The sequence below is a fragment of the Octopus bimaculoides genome, chromosome 25 (assembly GCF_046866305.1).
Source record: "Octopus bimaculoides isolate indiv1 chromosome 25, ASM4686630v1, whole genome shotgun sequence".
In the NCBI taxonomy this organism is placed as follows: domain Eukaryota; kingdom Metazoa; phylum Mollusca; class Cephalopoda; order Octopoda; family Octopodidae; genus Octopus; species Octopus bimaculoides.
The window spans coordinates 19,851,397-19,873,008 of record NC_142952.1 but is presented as its reverse complement, the minus strand read 5'-3'; the positions used below and the strand labels follow the sequence as shown (position 1 = coordinate 19,873,008).

The following is a 21,612-nucleotide window of genomic DNA, read 5'->3' as shown; positions in this document are numbered from 1 at the left end:
CTTTCAACAGAGTTCCCCGCTCTGTTATATGGTGGTCTCTAAGGAATTTAGGAGTAGATGAGTGGCTTGTTAGAGCTGTCCAAGCCATGCACAGTAATGCTGTTAGTGATGTGAGAATTGGCCATGACTATAGTGATGAATTTAATGTACATGTCTTATTCATTATTGTCCTCCAGGCCATAACAGAGGAATTCAAAACTGGGTGCTCATGGGAACTACTATATGCTGATAACCTTGCTCTTATTGCAGAATCTTTAGCAAAATTGGAGAAGAAATTTCAGGTATGGAACAAAACCTGTTGGCAACAAAAGGACTCTCTCTCAGAGTGAAAGGTAGACTGTATGATGCTTGTGTGTGAATGGCTGTACTCCATAGTAGTGAGACATGGGCTCTGAATGCAGAAGATACGTGTAGACTGGAGAGAATTGAAGGTAGTATGCTTTGTTGGATGTGCAACATCAGTGTGCATGTATGACAAAGTGCAAATGTATCGAGAGAAACGTTGGGCATATGAGGAATCAAATGTGGCATGCAAGAGAGAAGACTACATTGGTTTGGACATGTGATGCATATGAATGAAGATAGCTGCATAAAGAAGTGCCAATCACTGAAAGTGGATGGTGTCTGTGAAAGAGGAAGACATGGGATGAAGTGGTAAGGACTGATCTCAGAATGTTGGGCCTCACAGAGGAAATGACAATGGACCTAGATGTCTAGTGATATGAGGTTCTTGAGAAGACCTGCTCACGTCAGCAAAAGTGAGTTCAAGAGGTGCTGTGTGTCCTACCCACACTCAACCAGAAAACTTCTCACACATTCCACCACAACAAACCAAACTACATCTCTTCTCTCCCTCACATTTCAACTTCATGCACTATGCTTAACTCCCACTCCCCAATCCTGTTCTCTAGGCCCTGACCCACTGTATCATTACTCTCTGCTAGCCTGCAACCTGTGTGTCCCACCCACACACCCTGTCTCACTGAATGATTGATATCTGTTAGCCCCTGACCAGTGTGTTCTACCCTCACGGAACAAGAAACATTTCTCACACCCTACTCCAACAAACCAAACTACATCTCTTCTCTTCCTCACATTTCCTCCTCCATATACTATGCCTACCCCTCATTCCCCAATCCTGTCCTCACGGCCCTGTTCCTCTGTATCATTGCTATCTGGTAGACCCCCCCTCCCAACTCTATATATACTCAGATTTTTGCCACTCCCCCCCCCCTCACACTCTGTAATCACACTTATTTGAATTATCCTGCCACTTATATCATGACATTCGAACCTGAAGAGTATGTCCTGGCACTTGGCACCATCTATGTCTCTTTCTTCCTGTACTCAACCATCCCATTTATATTCTGATCTCCGTTCCTCTTGAGTATACCCAACACTTTGCCACCATCTCTATCCTGATGTTTCCTACTCTCTCTCTCCTTCTCCTGCACTTCACCCAGAGTGGGTAACCATGTTTTCCTTTGCGGCAGTGCCCCTGTTTCTGACTTCATTCCAGATCTCTCTCTCTCTCTCACCAGGTAACCTTGTGCCTCCTCTACAGCATGACACCTGTCTCTCTCTCTCTCTCTCTCACTATAACCTTTCATCATCTGAAACAAGATGCCCCCTCCCCTCTCAAAAGAGATTTTTTTGTTGTTTTATAAGTACTTGGTGACTTGTCAGTGCAGGTGCCACTGAAAAGCACCCAGTCTATACTTTAAAGGGCATCCAGCTATAAAAACCTTACCAAAACTGACCTCGCCTGTACTTGTGCAAGGTAAAAAGCACTAAGTTCATTCTGCTGAGTGGTTGGTGTTAGGAAGGGCATCCATCTGTAAATATCCTGCCAAAGCAGTCACAGAAGTCTGGTGCAGGCTTTTGGCTGGCCGGTTCCTGTAAGACACTCACCCATGCCAGTATGGAAGGCAACATTAAGTGATGATGATGACACACACGTACAAGATTCAGTTTTATAATATTTTGGTAACTTATTTGCTTTATTTGTCAAGTTATAACAAAAGAAGCCCGGCATTCAAATTAGAAGCCCTCATGTTGTCCTGCCTGAAGCTACTTCTTTTGCCAGTTCTTTGATCCCAGCTGATATTAGTTCTTGTCCTTTGAGGTGAAGAACTCCTTCACTGAAGCTTCCAACTCTTCTTGGTTAATGAAATCTTATGAGTGCAGGAAGAGAGCTATGGATCAGAACAAGGAAGAGTCCAAGGGAGCTAGGTCCATACTATATGATGGGTGTGGCATCAGTTCATTTCTATCAAGTTCCTGGTCATTTGCATGATTTGAGGTCATGCGTTAGCTTGCTTTCTGTTTATCAATGCCAGGTATCTTTGCAGTACAATGGCATACATCTACTCCAACTGTTTGGAGTACAGTTTGGCATCAATAGTTCGACCATCTGGAATGAACTAATAGTGAATTATTCTCTCATAATTCCACCAGATGCATTGCATCACCTTGTGTTTGAAACACCAATGTTTGACGATGAGTTCTGGAAGCTGGCCCTTGCTTAACCACTGCTTATGCATGCATAAAAATTGTATAAAAAATACCCATTTAATCACACATTATGCTTTTGAGGAAACACAAGTCATTCAGGTTTCCCTGGAGTTCCTTGCAAACATCCACTCGTCTCTGTACTTCACCTGGAGTCAATTTGTGAGGCACAATTTGGCAGTTTCAGGTAATTTTGCTGAAGTTATGAAGGTGATGAATCATACTGGACTGTGATATGGTGAGCTTGCATGGTACTCTCCAAGTGCTACTTGCTGGACTTCTGGCTTGGAGCTCAGCCTTGAAATCCATGGTTTTGTGCCTACCTGACCTTGTCTGAACCATCTGGTTATTGTACTGTGATCAGCTGCACCTTCACCTTTCACACAACAAATGTTTTGGTTGCTTCTATAGCATTAAGGCCCAGTTCAAACTCCTAAAGCATAGGTTCCTAAATTAGACTATGTTGCGTGTTCATCTGTGTGTCTTTCAAATCACATACAAAGTAAAGCAATGCATCAGCACACCAACTACCACAATACTACCAACTCCAGTGGGCATCTTTCATGACTTGAACTACTATGATACCCACACTGCAAACTAGCATGTATGGAAATATTGCAAAACTTTTGGCTTACCTTTGTACTTCCTTATTTATTAAATTATTGATAAAAATTTAAAATATTTTTTTTTCACTTCATGCAAACTAGCTGTCATGCTCTGTAATATATACCAATATATAAAATTACAGATATTTTATTAAATACTTCCAAAAACTAACTGAAATTACTTATGTCATCATCATCATCGTCATCGTCATCATCATCATTATTTAACCCTTTTGTTACCATATTTCTGTTGAGATGCTCTGTGTTTCTTTCAATTCATTTTAAATATAACAAAGAATTTAGTAAAATAACTTAGTTATCATTAAGCTAGTGTTAGGAACATGAATTGTGACTAAAGAAGTTTTGTGGAAGATTTTAATTCAGAACTTTTGAAAACAGAGCCAGAGGTAGTTTCAGGCAGGTTGATATCAAAAGGATTAACATCTGCTTTCCATGCTGACATGGGTTGGACAGTTTGACAGGAGCTGGCCAGGTAGAAGACTGCACCAGACTTCTGTGTCTATTTTGGCATGGTTTTTACAACTGAATGCTCTTCCTAACACCAACCATCTCACAGAGTAGACTGAGTGCTTTACGTGGCACTAGCACAAGCGAGGTCAGTTTTGGCATGTTTTTTGTAACTGGATGCCCTTCCAAATGCCAACCACTTTACAGTGTGGACTGGATGCTTTTTATGTGGCACCAGCACCGGAAGGGTCACCAAATAACTTGCAAAACAAAGAACCTTTGAGCAAGGAGAGGGCATTGGAGAGGTGACCTTGTGTCTCCTACTATAACCCAGACTATGATTAGATTTGGTAGTGGAAACTGAAAGAAGCCCATTGTGTGCATTTTTGTGTCTGTGTCTGTGTGTCAGATGATCAATAAATAAAAACAACCTTTCCCCAAACTGATGGATACCTTCCAGAAAATTTAATCAAATACATTTTTGGACTTCTGCTTCTCTCTACTTAGTGAGTGAGCAACTAAGATTTTAACAAAAACCAATAAAAAGCAAGATTTTAAATACTCTTGTTTCCTTTTCTGTTGGTATTGCTGTTATTAATACATTAGTCAGTTCTGGTTGAGTAAACATATTGCTTGGAGACAGATATTTGAAATAACCACTTTGATGATGTTTCTATTTGCAGTTAATATAAAGCATTTTGTTACTAAGATTTAGAGGTCTTAAGAAAACATATGTTCCCCACTTTAAAGATAAGGTTTTTTTGTATGATTATGTAACAATACTTAGTGTTAATCTGACTGAGAGAGTTAGAAGTTTAACCCCAACCAAAATGCTGCTATTATTTGCCCCTTCTGTCAATATTAATTATGATTACTAAATGACAACGGCTGTTGAATTTTCATATATCATATCAAACAGGAAAATAGTGAATTATATTGAACTATTCAGGCAGGTTGTGATGAACTGAATAATGTATATAGAAACATTCTAAATGAATTGAAAATTTCCTCTTATTTGGAGAAAGAAACCACAAGTCCAACAGCGATTGTTAAAGACTCTTAAAGACAAAGGAAGATAATTTTGAAAATAGATTTCCTATATAGGAACAAGTCCATAAATTTGTGAGGAGAAAAATGTTGATTTTAAAACATTAAGAAATAATTTCTCATAAAATCGAATTTTTATGTACAGGGGAGGAACCTGATTTATGATAGCAGATTGGAGGACAGTTTTAGACATGCTTCAGTTTTATTAGAGTGCACAAGCAAAGTTTACTCTTCTCAAGCCTGTTTTGATCAGAGAGCAGAAATTTTTACAAATATAAAAGAGTTGCAAAGAAAATTTTGGCCAATAAAATTTGCATTATTTCAAAAAAGTGAGCTAATGATATGGATTTAGGTCGTTCAGGTAGGTGGTGACATATTGAATGATCTTTTATTGTTTATCTTTTACTTGTTTTAGTCACTGGATTGCAACCACACTGGGGCACCACATTGAAGGGTTTAGTTGAATAAATTGACACAGCATTTATTTTTAAGTTTGGTACTTATTCTAGGTTGCAAGGACTAAACGAAACCACACTAGTTGTGAAGTGGGAGGAGGGGACACAAATACAAACACACACACACACACATGTGTGTGTGTGTGTGTGTGTGCGTGTGTTTGTATAGCTGAATAAAATTTGGGTAAAAATCTTGTAGTATGCTATAAAAAGCTCATCCACAGGTATTGGCTAATGAATATCATCATACAGTGGGAATACACTTGTCACTGGATATACATCTAGAATTCCATAGCATCCATAGAGCTTACACAAAGAGATGAATAAAAGAAAATGGATTGAACGGTATTCTTTATTCCATATCACTACAATTGTTTCCACACATCATCGCACCCATAGTACATTGGTGAGATATGATTAACATACTGCATAATTACTGCTATTCATCAAAGGTGAAAAATGTGTTTCTTCAGGTGATTATTTTGAATAAGCCCTTCATTAGATCAAACTGCCATTTCACTCTATACAAGAATGAATACTCAAAGAAATGTGCTGTTTTCAGCAATTTGCAGGCGAAACTAAATCCTTAGATGAAATAACAGACAAAACAAAAGTATAATTGAAATACAAAATATAAAAACAAAGAAACAAAAACACCATGTCCAGTTAACTATAAAATACAATTCTATCATCATGATCAGATTATTAAGAAGAAAATGAAAAACAAAATAAAGAATGAAATTAAGCGTTTAGAGATAACAATGTGATAAAGTGATAGAGACTGACCAGTTCTTATGCTTGTCAACTATCTACTTGAAGGTAATCTAAAATAGCCCCTCACTGTTATAAGAAAACATTTGGCTCTATCCTATGCCAGAATTTGTCATTATACAAAGTTAATTTATGAATGTCTAGATTTTATATACTTTTTTTAAAAAACATTTAGGAAAATAAGTTATTAGGTTTACTCTCCTCCATAAGCATATATATATATATATTTATATATATATACTGTAAAAACCCATGTAATTTACGCACTTTTTTCACAAAAACAAAAATAAACTTTAGCGGGTACATAAATTACATGAGTAGATTGTTTCCAGAATTGTTTTAGAAATTTTTTTTGTTGAAAAATGCCGTACATTCATATCAAAAGTTGACTCATTTAATGTCAGAATAGGTTTTTACAGAAAAAATATAATGAAGTTGACTTTTATTTATGCTGGACAGTATAATGCTTACTTTTTCTGTATGAATTTACTAAAACCATTAAATGGTTAACTTCTTTTTGAAGTTTGATGTTCATGCTGGTAATCACGGTCTGGGCCATATTTTACTATATCTAACCCCACTGACAACGTCATAATTCATCCTTACGCATGTAAACTCACTAAGTGAATATGATTTAGCATTCCTACAGAAACCTTTATTTACCTTATACGATGTTTAATATAATTTCACATTCATGTTGAATTATGCAGCAATCTTATGTTCTCTTCATAGAATACTTGTAATTACCAGTTCTTTTGGTATAGTAGATTTTTACAGTTCTTGTTTACATCTCCTCACAGACGTGTATATTCTAGCAAGTCACTTCTTAAATTTTATACCTTTCTTGTTCAATAAACACTGAGTTAAACATCCAAAGCTGTTTATTTTCTTTCGATTTTTAATGTTTATTTTAGTGGGTTACCAAACTATCAGTTTGGTCTCTTGGCTAAAATGGTAATGACAAATTTTTAAGTTTGCTTGACATTTTATAAGTGTGAAAGAGATTAAAATTTTGATACTCCATATCAAAAGTTCTGACAAGAATAGGCGGAAAATCAGAGCTTGAGACAAGAAGACCAATCAGGATTCTGTTTACATAATCAGTTTGATCGGTCGCCTTCCTCTGTTGGGTGAGTAAAGTGTCATACAAGCTGATGTTTATTGGTAATTAAACTTAATTTGCAACACTTGTGCATATTTATCATCTTTGTTTTTGTTGATAAGAATTAACAACTTTTCCTGTGATTGTGATTTGAAAAGACATACAGAAGTATGCTAAAGATTGGACATAATCTCGTGTGGGAAAGAAATGTAAAATAAAGTTTATAAACAACACAAGTACTTTGTAATTTAATAGCTTTCAATGTGATACCTGTTAAACTGAAATTATTTTTATTTAATGAAAATTTACTAAAATCTAATCATAAGTAAGTGGAATTATGCTAAATACAACTAAATTGAAAACCTTTTCCCCCTGGCCATATTGGCAATTCTGAAAACTTTTGGGTGCAAATTTTACATGAGTAGAAGCTTTTTTAACAATTTTTATCCTGAAAATCACCTGTGTAATTTACACAGGTGTGCAAATTACATGGGTTTTTACTGTATATATAAGCTATACACACAAACTTGTATTTGGGTATATAAAAGAATATGCATGCTTGTGGAGGAGAGTAAACCTAATAACTTATTTTCCTAAATGTTTTCAAAAAAGTATATAAAATCTAGACATTCATAAATTAACTTTGTATAATGACAGACTCTGGTGTGGGATAGAGCCAAATGTTTTGTTTTATACATACATGCATGCATCTATCTATCTATCTATCTATCTATCTATCTATCTATCTTGCACTGGTATGGCCATGTGCTATGTATGGACTAGGATAGCTGCATAAAGAAGTGCTGATCTGTTCTCTAAACAGCTGGAGTGGATGTATGCCATTGTGCAGCAAAGATATCCTTTTGATAATCTTTTGTAATAATTCCATTCAATGTTAAATTGACCTCAGTACATGAGTTATAATGTATTTTACAACTTTGCAAGATGAACAGCAAAGCTGACATTGACAGAGTTGAAACTGAAGAATGTAAAGGAATTTAATCTAAATCCTACAAGCATTTTGTCTTGTCCCTCACAATTCTGCTAATCCACAGCTTATAATGCAGTGACCCAATGAGGGACTCATTGAACCCCTTTTTAGCTCAAATGTTCAAAGAGCTATTTACTTTTGAATGCATGCAATTTCTTTCAGTATGTAAATGTATGTGTGTAATCATAATCATGTGAGAGTATTTGTGTTTGTACATGTCTATGTGCATGTATGTGTCTATGTGCATACATATCTGTGAGAGGTAATGTATTTATATGAATGTCTAGGTATGTGCACATAAAAATAAAATAGAAAAACTGAAAAATTAAGAGGTAAAGTTTAATTACATTAATAAATTCCCTATTTGACACAATACCAAAAGTAATAATACAGTTATAATTTTTAAAATGATATAATGTTTTAGTATTTACATCTACATTACATTTTCATCCATTTGATTTCCAATCATCATTATGTTTCGTATTCTTGCATATAGCACCAGACTGTATTTGAGCCAGGAACATGTATTTCTAAACCAAGGGTAATAATGTTGTTATTCGTGAGGTCAATGACAATGTGTGGATAAAACGGTGGCTTGGTGACTAAAAGTATTACTATCCTGAGTACAACACTTAGCATTTTTAAAGATGGACTTAATAGATCAAGAAATAGTAATAATTTCATCTTTAGAAATGTAAAGTGTAATTGTTTTAACAATTCATCTTAAGATATTTAAACAAAAGTACTGTTTTACTTGTGCAGATGCATGGTCTAATGGTTAGAATGGACTGATAATCATAGTGTCATGGGTTCAATTCCTGAACCAAGCAACTAGTTGTATCATGAGCAAGGCATTTCATTTCACACGACTCCAGCCCAGTAGGCTGAAATAAACTGCATCTACTGCAGAGTGATAACTTGTAGACTATTAGCCCCAAATCTTGCAAATACATGATATCATTGGTCCTTGATGGTTTCATTGGATGATGGCTGAGAATTGTTATACTTATCACTTTCACATAAGGAAAGGAAACTAGCTCAAACAATTATAAATATAAAGATATGTTACCTTTAAATAAACATTTTTTTTTTTTTTGCTGTTTCAGGTTGATAATCTTCTAACCCTTATTTGTCGTGGCCAAACTTTAATAGGGGGTAGATTGTATTGAGCTTTCATAACATTACCAACTGGCTCTTCAGTTGGGTCACAACCCTCTCTCACTGTTCTATATTCACAATGAGCAATTTTGTTAGGTTTTATGGTGATTTCATTCAGATTTATTTGATTGCTTACAGTAAATGTCTTTCCATTTTTATCAGTTTGCATATTACTTAGACATGTCAGTGATTCTTGAGCTTCTATTTCTTTTAAAAGATCAGAAGTGACATTGTTAATGGAACTGTTATGTTCTGTTATTTGGGATCTATTTGCCTGCTGCTTGCTTCTTACTCTACCATTGTTGTTGCTGCTGGTGTTTGATAAAATCAAATTTATTGTTGGTTCAACTGAATATTTTTTATACTTTTTGACAGTGTTAGAATCCTTCTGTATCTTATTAGTTGTAATCCAGCTTGAATAAAGAGCCATCTTTTGAAAATTCTCTTTATCTTTCTTAAGTTCAGTTATTATTGAACGTAATTCCTGTTCTTGTTTTATTGCTTGAGACCGTACTTGTTTGGCTGATTTAAGTTCACTTTCTAAAAATTGATGTATGCATTCTACAAGGTTCACTTTTATATCAGGTTTCCTCTCCATTAGACAAAGACACTGCAGGCGTTCTTGAATTAAAAATTGCAATAACTCAGTCAACAAATCTACATATTCTATAAAAATATTTTTCTTCTTATTTACAGAGATTACTTTTTTAGTGTAATTTATAGAACATGTCTCCAGACAATTCAGTAAAGCTTGTAAGCTATCTGTTAATATTTTATCAGCAATTAAAGCTTCTTTTCGATAGCTTTCTATCTCTTTTAATGCTGTTTGCAGTTTCAACTGCCAACCTTGACGTTCATATTGTATTTGAGCTGTAAGCCATTTAGAAAGTTCAAATGCACTCCGGCGCCAATACTGCCCTTGTAAACTTCGCCCTGTAGTTTGCATGAACTGATTAACTCGAGCTTCCACATCACTGTCTGGCTTTGTAGTGCTAGCTGGTTGTAATATTGGCTGTTCCTGAAGTGCTATGTGACCATCTTTCATGCCATTATTAAGATACTGTGATGATACCTGTTCAGTCATCTCTCAGCTCTCTGTTATTGAATGATCATATTTTCTGAAAATAGACAAATAAACAATTAGTTATAACAAAATGTAACAACAGAAACTGTCACAGTTATTACTGACAAAAAGTTTCACTAAAAGGTTTACTAAATCAATTTTTGTTTCCAATAGTTACCTCTATACAACATTTTGATTGGTTTCCCCTTCAGTCATCACTAGTTGTTTTATTCTTCAATGTGACTAGATTTGAACTCGGAACCTCTATCTATAAACTGAGTGCAGCATTGCACTTATTCACTAAGTATACAAGTTTGCCTGAGAAGGTTGTAATTTTTTAGATTATTATGCATCAGTGATCTAGTAGACCTTGTGGGCCAATGGCTATCCAATTGGGGAAAGTATACCACCCCAATATCTCTGCCAAGAAAACACTATGAGAAAATCAGAATGAAGTAATGCTATGGCGTCATCTGATGGGAGAACTCAATGCTTAATCAAGAAAACTTTTGTTGTAATGTCATCAATGCACTGCAAAAGTATATGACATATGAAGATGACAACCTAGTAGATAAGAGATAAACTCACAGTTTAGAAATAGTTTCAGTCATAATAAATGGTAAGTATTAGCAGATATAAATATATCTCAAGCTAATAAATATTTAGACCTATTTTTTTACATACATAATCCTATGCATCTGGATGCATCATCAGTGATGTTTCTGGGGGTTATTAGGTGTTTTTAGTCTTTCAACATCAGACATACTCACCCTGGCAGCCCAACTGGAGGTTGATCAAGCCCCTGTTGTGTCCAGTTAGCATTATCACAAGTAGCATTGTCCCTTCCAGAGCTTCCACCTTCTGATCCTAACCATCTTCAGGCAACCTCTGCTGCCTCCACAGCCAACCTGTTGGCCTTCTGCCTACTGGCCCCTATGACATCTAGTGGTGGAAAGGGAAATGGTAGCTGTAATGTTTAATTGGTTTTTAAGAATTCTTTCTTGGGTAAAAAAAGACATAAAGTCAAAAGCTAAAACTGAGTAAGTACTTCAATCACTACATGTTTACCTCCTAATCTGTATAAACTGTTACTTCATTTCTTATTTTAACAATCATAAACACCAAAATGACTTTTGTTTCTGATTAATTCAAAATATATTTAGCTTTGTGAGTGGATTTGGTAGATGGAAACTGAAAGAAGCCTGGTGTGTGTATCTTTTAAATTTGTTTAAGGTAACCTTAGGGATATGCAAATAAAGCTCCTATTTCATTATACCGGCTACTTTCTAATGATACTGACTAGTGAGTTAGTTTTTGGGGGTTGCATCACTGATATAATGTAGGATAAATATAATAACAATATAGCAGTTCCCACCGACATCCAGTTTTGAATTCCTCTGTTATGGCCTGCAGGACTATAATGAATAAGAGTTGGCTGAGAACTGAGCCTTGGTGAAACCCTACTTGTATGCTAAATTCATCATTGTATTCGTGGCCGACTCTCACCTTACTGACAGCACCACTGTATATGGCTTGTGCAGCTATAATAAGCCACTCCTCTACTCGTAACTTCCTTAGAGACCACTATATAACAGAGTGGGGAACTCCGTTGAAAGCTTTCTCCAGGTCGACAAAGGCTAAGTACAATGGCTTACTTTTGGCCAAATACTTTTCCTGCAGCTGTCTCACTAGGAAGATGGCATCTGTGGTACTCTTCCCAGGTACAAAACCAAACTGCATCTCATCTACTTTAATTCTATTTCTAATCAATTGAGCTATAATTCTCTCAGTAACTTTCACGGCTTGGTATAACAGTTTAATACCTCTGTAGTTGTTTCTACCTAAGGCATCACCTTTACCCTTGTAGCAGCTAACTATAATACTACTACACCCATCGTTGGGGATGGTGCCTTCCTGAATAACCTGATTAACTATACAGGTAACTAAGCTGTATCATGGGTTTTCTCAAAGTTTCTGTGTACCAGATTTCACTCGCAAGGCATTGGTCACACTGAGACCCAATGATCCATATATTAGTATTGAACCTGGAACTTAGTTGTTACTTCTAAATACATCTCTATTCTCCATCTTCTAGTGTATTTATGTTAAAGTGTCTGTGATTTTATATTGAGTCAGTTATGCTTACATTAAAACTACTGTTAGATAATACGTGTTTCAACATGCATCACACAAAGATGCATGTTCTTTATCCTCTTTCTTTCTTCTTTTCTTTTCTTTTGTTAATGACACTTCAACTTAATGATCTGATTGACATTAAATTAACAGGCAACACAACAGAAATAATTATAAGCTGAACAACCTATTTTGTGGTATATACTGTACATGGAATAAAAATTAACTCTTCAGTCAGAAGGTGGTGGTGGTGATGATGATGATGATGATGATGACAATGATGAAATTGGTATTATATATGATAGTATTGGTAGGGTTGGTGCTGGTGCTGGTTATGGAGAAACGTTAGTAGTAGTTTGTTGATGTTTAGCTCCAGGTCAAACCTGGGGCTAAAATTTGCTCATTCTGTAACCATTACATCTTTTCCTATTGGCCAAATGTATCTAGGATAACATTATCTAAAATCACTTTCTCTTTTTTTTTTAAGGTGTTGAGTAAGTTTCAGTGCAATTTCTAACAGGTCAAATATCCATGTAGAAATTTCCTTCCCCTCATTGACTCAGATAGTGACCCCTGTTTACTCCAGTAGTTTAGATTCTAGAAAGGTTAGAAGAGAATGGCAATGAACGTTATGATTACTATTGTTGTTGTTTAAGCTCCAGGTTAACCCTGATTGAGGTTATTCTTGATCAAAATCATCCACCCATGACTACCGTATTCATTGATATAACATAGACTATCAAGTACTACATAGGTAATAGGTCCATCCTTTTCTAAGATGATTGGTAGGAAATGTTTTAGCAAACTCCATCCTGTTGGCTATGATGGGAGGGAGCTTGCTATTGTTACTGATTGTAGTTGTTATTGTTGTTTAAACCCAGATCAGTCTTTATTGAGTTGAGCTTTGATCAAAGGTCAAATCAATTCCAATTTTTACCTTTTTCTCTCATCTATAGTGTATCTACTGCTGCATTATCCACTGTTTTTATCTTTTCTTAGTGAAAAGACTACAATTTAAGGTAAATTTGACTGCTATTTCTGGCTGGTTAAACAATCACTTAGGAGCCTACTCATCCTCTGGATTATTGATTTGAATGGATGGAATGGCATGTATGTGATGATATTGTAATTTGGAGAATGGGAGGAAGTGCACTTCAATTAACTTGAGTTAATTTGTTAGCATAAGTGTGCACTTTGTTTTTCTAGCCTCCTAAGTGCATATGACATATATACATACCAAATGTCCTTTGATTCATTAATCATATACAGTATGTATATGTGTGTGAATTTCTTTTCCTCAACTCCTCTCTTCTCCTTTAAATGCTTGTGCGTGTGTGTGTGCGTGTTCACTTTTTTCTTATTTGTTAGACTTCTTCCTAGAAGGAGGGGGCTGGTTTCTAAGAAAGAAATAAAAGCTGCAGTGTTGTCATTCAACATTTCAAAATAATTACTTTAGTAATTCCCATGTACACACACACACACACACACACACACACACATATATAGCATATATATATATATATATATATATATCATCATCATCATCCTCATCATCGTTTAACGTCCGCTTTCCATGCTAGCATGGGTTGGACGATTTGACTGAGGACTGGTGAAACCGGATGGCAACACCAGGCTCCAATCTAATTTGGCAGAGTTTCTACAGCTGGATGCCCTTCCTAACGCCAACCACTCAGAGAGTGTAGTGGGTGCTTTTACGTGTCACCCGCACGAAAACGGCCACGCTCGAAATGGTGTCTTTTATGTGCCACCCGCACAAGCCAGTCAGGCGGTACTGGCAATGGCCACGCTCAAAATGGTGCATCTCATGTGCCACCCGCACAAGAACCAGTCCAGGGGCACTGGCAACAATCTTACTTGGCTTGCCGGGTCTTCTCACGCACAGCACATTTCCAAAGGTCTCGGTCAGTAGTCATCGCCTCGGTGAGGCCCAATGTACGAAGGTCTTGCCTCACCACCTCAGCCCAGGTCTTCCTGGGCCTACCTCTTCCACGGGTTCCCTCAACTGTTAGGGAATGGCACTTTTTCACGCAGCTACCCTCATCCATTGTCACCACATGTCCATACCAGCGCAATCGTCTCGCTTGCACACCACAACTGATGCTTCTAATGTTCAGCTTTTCTCTCAAGATACTTACACTCTGACGGATATTCACATTGACATTACACATCCAACGGAGCATACTGGCTTCATTCCTTGTGAGCTTACGTATGTCCTCAGCAGTTACAGCCCATGTTTCACTGCCATGTAGCATGGCTGTTCATACGCATGCGTCATACAGTCTGCCTTTTACTCTGAGTGAGAGTCCCTTTGTCGCCAGCAGGGGTAAGAGCTCTCTAAACTTTGCCCAGGCTATTCTTATTCTAGCAGCTACACTTTCAGCGCACCCACCCCCACTACTAACTTGGTCGCCCAGATAGCGGAAGCTATCAACTACCTCTAGTTTTTCACCCTGGAATGAGATAGAAGTTGTTTCCTGTTTGTTTACAGTCTTTATTGCACCTGAACATCTGCCACAAACAAAAACTAACTTGCTAGTTAACCTGCCTTTGATGTTGCTGCACCTCTTATGTGTCCATAGCTTGCACCGGGTACATCTTATAGAGTTACTACCTACTCCTTTTCTACATACTGAGCAGGGCCATCTACCTGAAGGGGTTTGTGTTTTATCTACCTTCCTACTTATTAGGATTTTGGTTTTAGCTAGGTTGACTCTAAGGCCCTTCAATTCTAGACCTTGCTTCCAGACCTGAAACTTCTCCTCTAGTTCTGATAGTGACTCCGCAATTAGGGCAAGGTCATCAGCATAGAGGAGCTCCCAGGGGCAACCTGTCTTGAACTCCTCTGTGATTGCCTGGAGGACTATGATAAATAAGAGGGGGCTGAGGACGGAACCTTGGTGGACCCCTACCTCTACCCGGAATTCATTGCTGTACTCATTTCCAACCCTCACCTTACTGGCAGCATCTCTGTACATGGCTCGCACAGCTCTCACTAACCATTCTTCTATCCCAAGTTTCCTCATTGACCACCAGATAAGGGATCGGGGGACCCTGTCAAAGGCTTCTCCATGTCAACGAAAGCCAGGTACAGAGGTTTATCCTTAGCTAGGTATTTCTCCTGCAACTGTCTCACTAGAAATAAGGCATCAGTAGTGCTTTTACCTGGCACGAACCCAAACTGCATCTCATCTAAATTGATTCGCTCCCTAATTAGTTGGGCTATGACCCTCTCTGTAACTTTCATAACCTGATCTAACAGCTTGATGCCTCTGTAATTATTTGTATCTAAAGCGTCACCTTTACCTTTGTAGCAGTTGACTATGATGCTGCTACACCAGTCATTGGGTATGACTCCTTCGTGTATCACCTGGTTCGTAATACGGGTGACTAGGCTATAGCCAACACTGCCAGATATTTTGAGCATCTCTGCAGTGATTCCTGATGGGCCGGAGGCTTTCCCGGTCTTCATACTCTTAATTGCTTTATCTACCCTGGTACTATCAACTCGGATAGCTGGTCCCTCTATTGGGTCGACATATGGCAGGCTCTCTTTCTCCCATTCATTCTCTTTATTAAGCAATCTATCGTAGTGGCATCTCCAGACCTCTTTCTTTGCATCCTCATTTAGTGCAAGCGTACCATCATCCATGCGAACACATTTCTCTCCTACAACATCACTATTCTCTCTCCTACACTGTCTTGCAACACGAAATACCTCGAGTCTTTGGTCCTCACGGCGCAGAACATTGGCAAATCTTTCCTTATCTGCTTCCCCTCTGGCTAAATAAACCTGTCGCCTAGCCTCCCTTCTGGCACATTGGTACAATTCCCTGCTACCACCGTTCTTCCAGTCCTTCCAAGCCTGTTTCTTTTGTCTAATAGCCCTGTCTACCTCCTTGTTCCACCACCACGTTACTCTGGGTCGGGAGGGGACCTTACACCACCCACAAGTCTGGTCGGTGGCTTTCAACAGGTTGTCCCGCAGAAATCTCCAATTGTCTTCCACGTTGTATGATGCTATATCCCCTTTTATTTCGGTAAATGCTTCAAGTAACTTGTCTCTAAGTCTCTGTCCATTTGCAGGGTCTTTAAGCTTCCACACCCTTCTCCTCCAAGCCTGTCTAATTCTGGGCACCCATTTTGCCTTGATCCCAAAGTCGCTAACTACTAATCTATGTTGTGGGGTACATTCTTCGCCAGGGTAGGTTTTGGCATTTATAAGCCGCCCTCTTTCCCTATTTCTGGCGAGGATGTAGTCGATTTGGCTAGAGTGTCTGCCGGAGCGGTAGGTGACTAGGTGACTGGCAGGTTTCCTGAAGTTGGTATTGCAGACCATAAGATCGGTTGCATCACAGAACTCCAGCAGTCTGGTTCCCTCCTCGTTGCGGGAACCGAAGCCATAGCCTCCATGTATGCCATGGAAGCCTCCAGCACGACGTCCGACATGACCGTTGAAGTCTCCAGCCACAAAGAGAAGGTCCCTGTCACTCGTCGACGATATAGCAAATATTTCGTCAGAAAATATTTTCGAAGATATCATTAACTCTATTATTGTCTAGACTGTTGAATTTCTGTAATTATTGTTTTCCTTGGCGATTTAAATAAGAGTTTTGACTGTTATTTCTAACAGATAGACATACTCAGTATTCCCTTTGATTAATATAAATATAAATATATGTGTATTTATATATATATATATATATATATATATATATATGATGGCACTCTGTCGGTTACGACGATGAGGGTTCCAGTTGATCCAATGAACGGAACAGCCTGCTCATGAAATTAACGTGCAAGTGGCTGAGCACTCCACAGACACGTGTACCCTTAACGTAGTTCTCGGGGATATTCAGCGTGACACAGTGTGACAAGGCTGACCCTTTGAATTACAGGCACAACAGAAACAGGAAGTAAGAGTGAGAGAAAGTTGTGGTGAAAGAGTACAGCAGGGTTCATCACCATCCTCTGCCGGAGCCTCGTGGAGCTTTAGGTGTTTTCGCTCAATAAACACTCACAACGCCCGGTCTGGGAATCAAAACCACAATCCTATGACCGCGAGTCCGCTGCCATAACCACTGGGCCATTGCGCCTCCACACACACACACACACACACACACACACACACACACACACACACACACACACACATATATATATATATATATATATATATATATATATACACAGAGAAGATCCGGCAAGCCAAGTGAGACCTAAATCTAAGGCCTCTGCCAGGGGTGTAGCCAGCCCACTTATGCGTGCCTTCCTTCATTGGACACTAAACTCCGCTTGCGAAGACCTGTTGAGGCAAGTGAAATTGAAATCGAATTGCATTCGATGACTGGCACCCATGCCAACGTCATCTCCTTCATTGGACACTAAACTTGGCTTGCGAAGACCTGTTGGGGCAAGCGAAATCGTGATGGCACCTGTGCCCAGCGCCACCTCCCTGGCACTTGTGCCGGTGGCACGTGTAAAGACATTCGAGCGAGATCGTTGTCAGTGCCACTGGACTGGCTCCTGTGCAGGTGGCATGTAAAATACACCATTTTGAGCATGGCCGTTGCCAGTACCGCCTGACTGGCCTTCGTGCCGGTGGCACGTAAAAGCACCCACTACACTCTCAGAGTGGTTGGCGATAGGAAGGGCATCCAGCTGTAGAAACTCTGCCAAATCAGATTGGAGCCTGCTGTAGCCATCTGGTTCACCAGTCCTCAGTCAAATCGTCCAACTCATGCTAGCATGGAAAGTAGACGTTAAACGATGATGATGATGATGATTATGATGATGATACATACATATGTATGTGTGTGTATATGTGCGTGTGTATGTATATATATATATATATATATATCGTCGTCATCATTTAACGTCTGCTTTCCATGCTAGCATGGGTTGGACGATTTGACTGAGGACTGGTGAAACCAGATGGCTACACCAGGCTCCAATCTGATTTGGCAGAGTTTCTACAGCTGGATGCCCTTCCTAACGCCAACCACTCCGAGAGTGTAGTGGGTGCTTTTATGTGCCACCGGCACGAGGGCCAGTCAGGCGGGTACTGGCAACGGCCACGCTCAAAATGGTGTATTTTACGTGCCACCTGCACAGGAGCCAGTCCAGCGGCACTGGCAACGATCTTGCTCGAATATGTATGTATATGTGTGTGCGTGTGTCTATAGATATATGTATATTCATTTTACACGAGCGTGCTTGTGTGTGTGTGTGTGTGTGTGTGTGGTATGAACATGTCTCTACATGTACATGTCTCTACATGTACATGTCTCCTTCAACATACACACACACAAGAGAGAGAACTTGCATAGATGTAGGAGGCAAAGGGTTGTGGTGGGAGTAGGGATAGCTTCCTCGAATTCCGTTGTTTTTTTCCTTTTTTTTTCACTTTTTTTTTTTTATCAAGAAACATAACTAACAAATGGAAGAAGACATAGACAGGCAGACGCTGGGGGGGGGGGACACGCATGGATTGTGGATGTATCACAAGACAGACAGAGAGACATGTTAGGTAGAAGCCAAAGACACGGGAAGACGGTACCGAAATAGAAGAAGAATAAGAAGAAAAGAAAGAAAGACAGAAGACACTGTAAGGAAAGTAAAAAAAAAAAAAAATATAGGTCAGACATAGACAGAAGTAAGACATGAAGAAGGAAAAGAAAATGTCCAGATTTCTTTAGAATATTTGTTGCAACATCTGGCCTGAATAAGCGTAAAGGACATTCTGTTGGCCAGACTGCTCTGTTGACAAGATGTTATTTGCTAATGTGGTATATGCTTCGTCAAGTTCCTCCACTGCATTTTCTCCCATTATAGCATTGGGGTTCATCTCTTTCTCTCCTTTGGCAGACTCTCTGTATTTTTGTAAGTATAACTTCAAAGGATCGACGTAATCGTCGAAGCCCAAGGTAGACATAGCAAACAAGATATCTTCACCGTTGATGGTTTTTCGTTTCTCATGTTGACATCTTTCACTAGCCTTGCTTGTGATAAAACTTATAAATTCTGAAACACATTCCTGTACACATTCTTTAGCATCTTTAGCAATTTTACCGGTTCTTGGAATTGATTTTTTCATGATTCTGGCGACATTAGCAATTGGAAGGAAGTGGTCCTGTTCTCGTAGAGGTTCGTCCATACGGAAATCGCCTTCGCCTTCTCCTGACAATACCATTCCCTCATCATCATTGCCATATTGGCTATTTCCAGGAATAAAAGATTCTGTTAGGACAGAAGCATCACCGGCGCCGTCACTTGAACTGGCATCCATTCTTGAAAACTGTGTTGATGAAGGACGATGGATGAGTTTTCGTCAAGTTGGTTGGTCAATGAAAGGAACCAGTGAGAAAGCTGCACCATTAAAAAAAGCCAGAGAAATCCACCAACCAAACCAGATCACAACAAGCCAAGATGGTCGCCGAGAAGTGAAAGAAGCAGTGTTGTGATGTTTTGATAGTTTTTTGAGGGGAAAAACAAACAACGTGGCCGAGTCGTGTATGAATAAATTTAAAGGTTTCAAAAGTGTTGTTTCGTCGTTGTGTTTTTATATAAAACTGTTGTTATTTGGTTAGGTATTTCGGAAATCTAGCAATGAAAGGGTCTATTTTTACTTGTTTTCCGTTCACTGTTTAACTTTCATATATATATATATATATATATATATATATATATAAAAGAAAATAAATGGAACAAGGACATAACAGGCAACAACAAAACATTTGGACAGTTAGATGATACAAAAAAGGACAAGAAAAAACAAGGACAGGTCATTTGGAGTTTTCTATCTTCAGTTGAGTTCCAGATTTTCTCAACAGTTTCGGCCAGTTACACTCAAGACTTCTTTAATCTGGCCAGCCCCAAGAAACCAAGCGAATGTATACTAAAACAAGGACGTAAAAAACGGAGAAATGGTACACAAATAGAAATACAAACAACAGGACATTAACAACAGGTGTCTTTCGACTAAGGACGAATTAAATTAAGCTAATGTGTGTGGAAGTGAATCTTTACGACAGGGACATATGAGATGAAAGTCATGGGAAGGAATATAGATGTTGCCCGGATGGCAGTCGAACCAAGAAAGAAAGGTCAGGATTGGCGGAACACCGGTCACGTGGAAGGAGAGGAGAGAGGTAGGGTCAGAGGGATACAAGAATTAGGGAGGGATGAGAAAGAAAGAAAAAAGAAAAGGGACAGAGTGAAGTAAAAAAGGGGAGAAGGTGAGAATGAAGGGAAAGCCAAGAAATGTGAGAGAGGGGGGAGCAAGAAAAAGAAAAATGAAAAGAATTAAGTAAGTGTGAAGGGGCTGAAAGAAAGAATAAGAGAATCGTACAGAATTTAGATATATATATATATATATATATTTGTAAATTCAAAGCAGAAATTATTTTCTGCAGAGATATTTTCCGGATTCAGCGCACCAAAACTAAGACTTTTGAATTTTAATCTTTATAATGGATAGAATCACGTGCACGTTTTCACTGGTTGAAGACAACTAGCATGAGATTCTGTTCGATTATAAGAATATCGGCAATCTGTACTGATGATAAATAGATACTTTTATTTTGGAAGTATTGATTTTGAAACTATAGTCTGCAGATAATCGAGGTATGTACAATTTTCACCGGTCTAGCCCGCCTGTTTTTGCTCCGCTGAATCCATATTTGAGAATTTTTTAAGTGAGCTTCTAGCATATTGACAGACCGGTCACTGGTCAATCTTATATACACAAGTATATATATATATATATATATATATATATATATATATATATATATATATATATATATATGTGTGTGTGTGTGTGTGTGTGTGTGTGTGTGTGTGTGTGTGTGTAGAATAAAAATAAATGGAGCAAAATGCATATAATCAATAAGTTCCTTTAATTCCTACATATGTTTCAAAATATATGTGCATCTTACTCCAAAGAAGTAAGAGGTTCTGGAATTGTACATAAATTCATCTTCAGGGAACCAACATACAAAAAGCAAGACAAGCGCTAAATGCTAAGGTTGCGTACATGTTATAACATTATATAGTTAAGTAAATGACCTTGCAACACTAGCAAGTATAACAATCACTGTAACAACAATAAGATTAGTATCTCGGAATCTAATTCAAATAGAATTAAGTTTTTAAGTGCAAATGCCAGGACCAAGAATGTGGTTTATCAATGTAAGGTAATGACTAATACAGACATCTCGTGTTATGTAGGTAGCTCCTCGACACAGGTCTCCATGAGAATTTCCAACCATTATTCTTCTTTTAGGGAT

The 21,612-nt window shown here is 38.3% G+C and overlaps 2 protein-coding genes and 1 pseudogene across 8 annotated transcripts in view; 1 reads left to right on the top strand and 2 right to left on the bottom strand.

The window, feature by feature from the left end:
- Positions 1-21,612, top strand: part of LOC106882261 (coiled-coil domain-containing protein 73) — a 295,558-nt gene that overhangs the window by 177,802 nt on the left and 96,144 nt on the right. The window lies entirely within an intron of this gene.
- The window catches only part of LOC106882262 (uncharacterized), a 70,670-nt gene continuing 54,478 nt past the window's right edge, over positions 5,421-21,612 (bottom strand). Inside the window, exons 2-3 of one of the 2 annotated variants that reach the window (XM_052976423.2) lie at positions 13,542-13,701; positions 5,421-10,226 (exon numbers count right to left, since the gene is read on the bottom strand). In XM_052976423.2, the coding sequence (XP_052832383.1) occupies positions 9,053-10,192 (1,140 nt within the window). In that variant the 5' untranslated portion in view covers positions 10,193-10,226; positions 13,542-13,701 and the 3' untranslated portion in view covers positions 5,421-9,052. The remainder of the gene's footprint in view (positions 10,227-13,541; positions 13,702-21,612) is intronic. The other variant, XM_014932874.3, reaches the window with a different exon arrangement.
- On the bottom strand, positions 18,212-19,705 carry LOC128249053 (nuclear transcription factor Y subunit beta pseudogene; annotated as a pseudogene).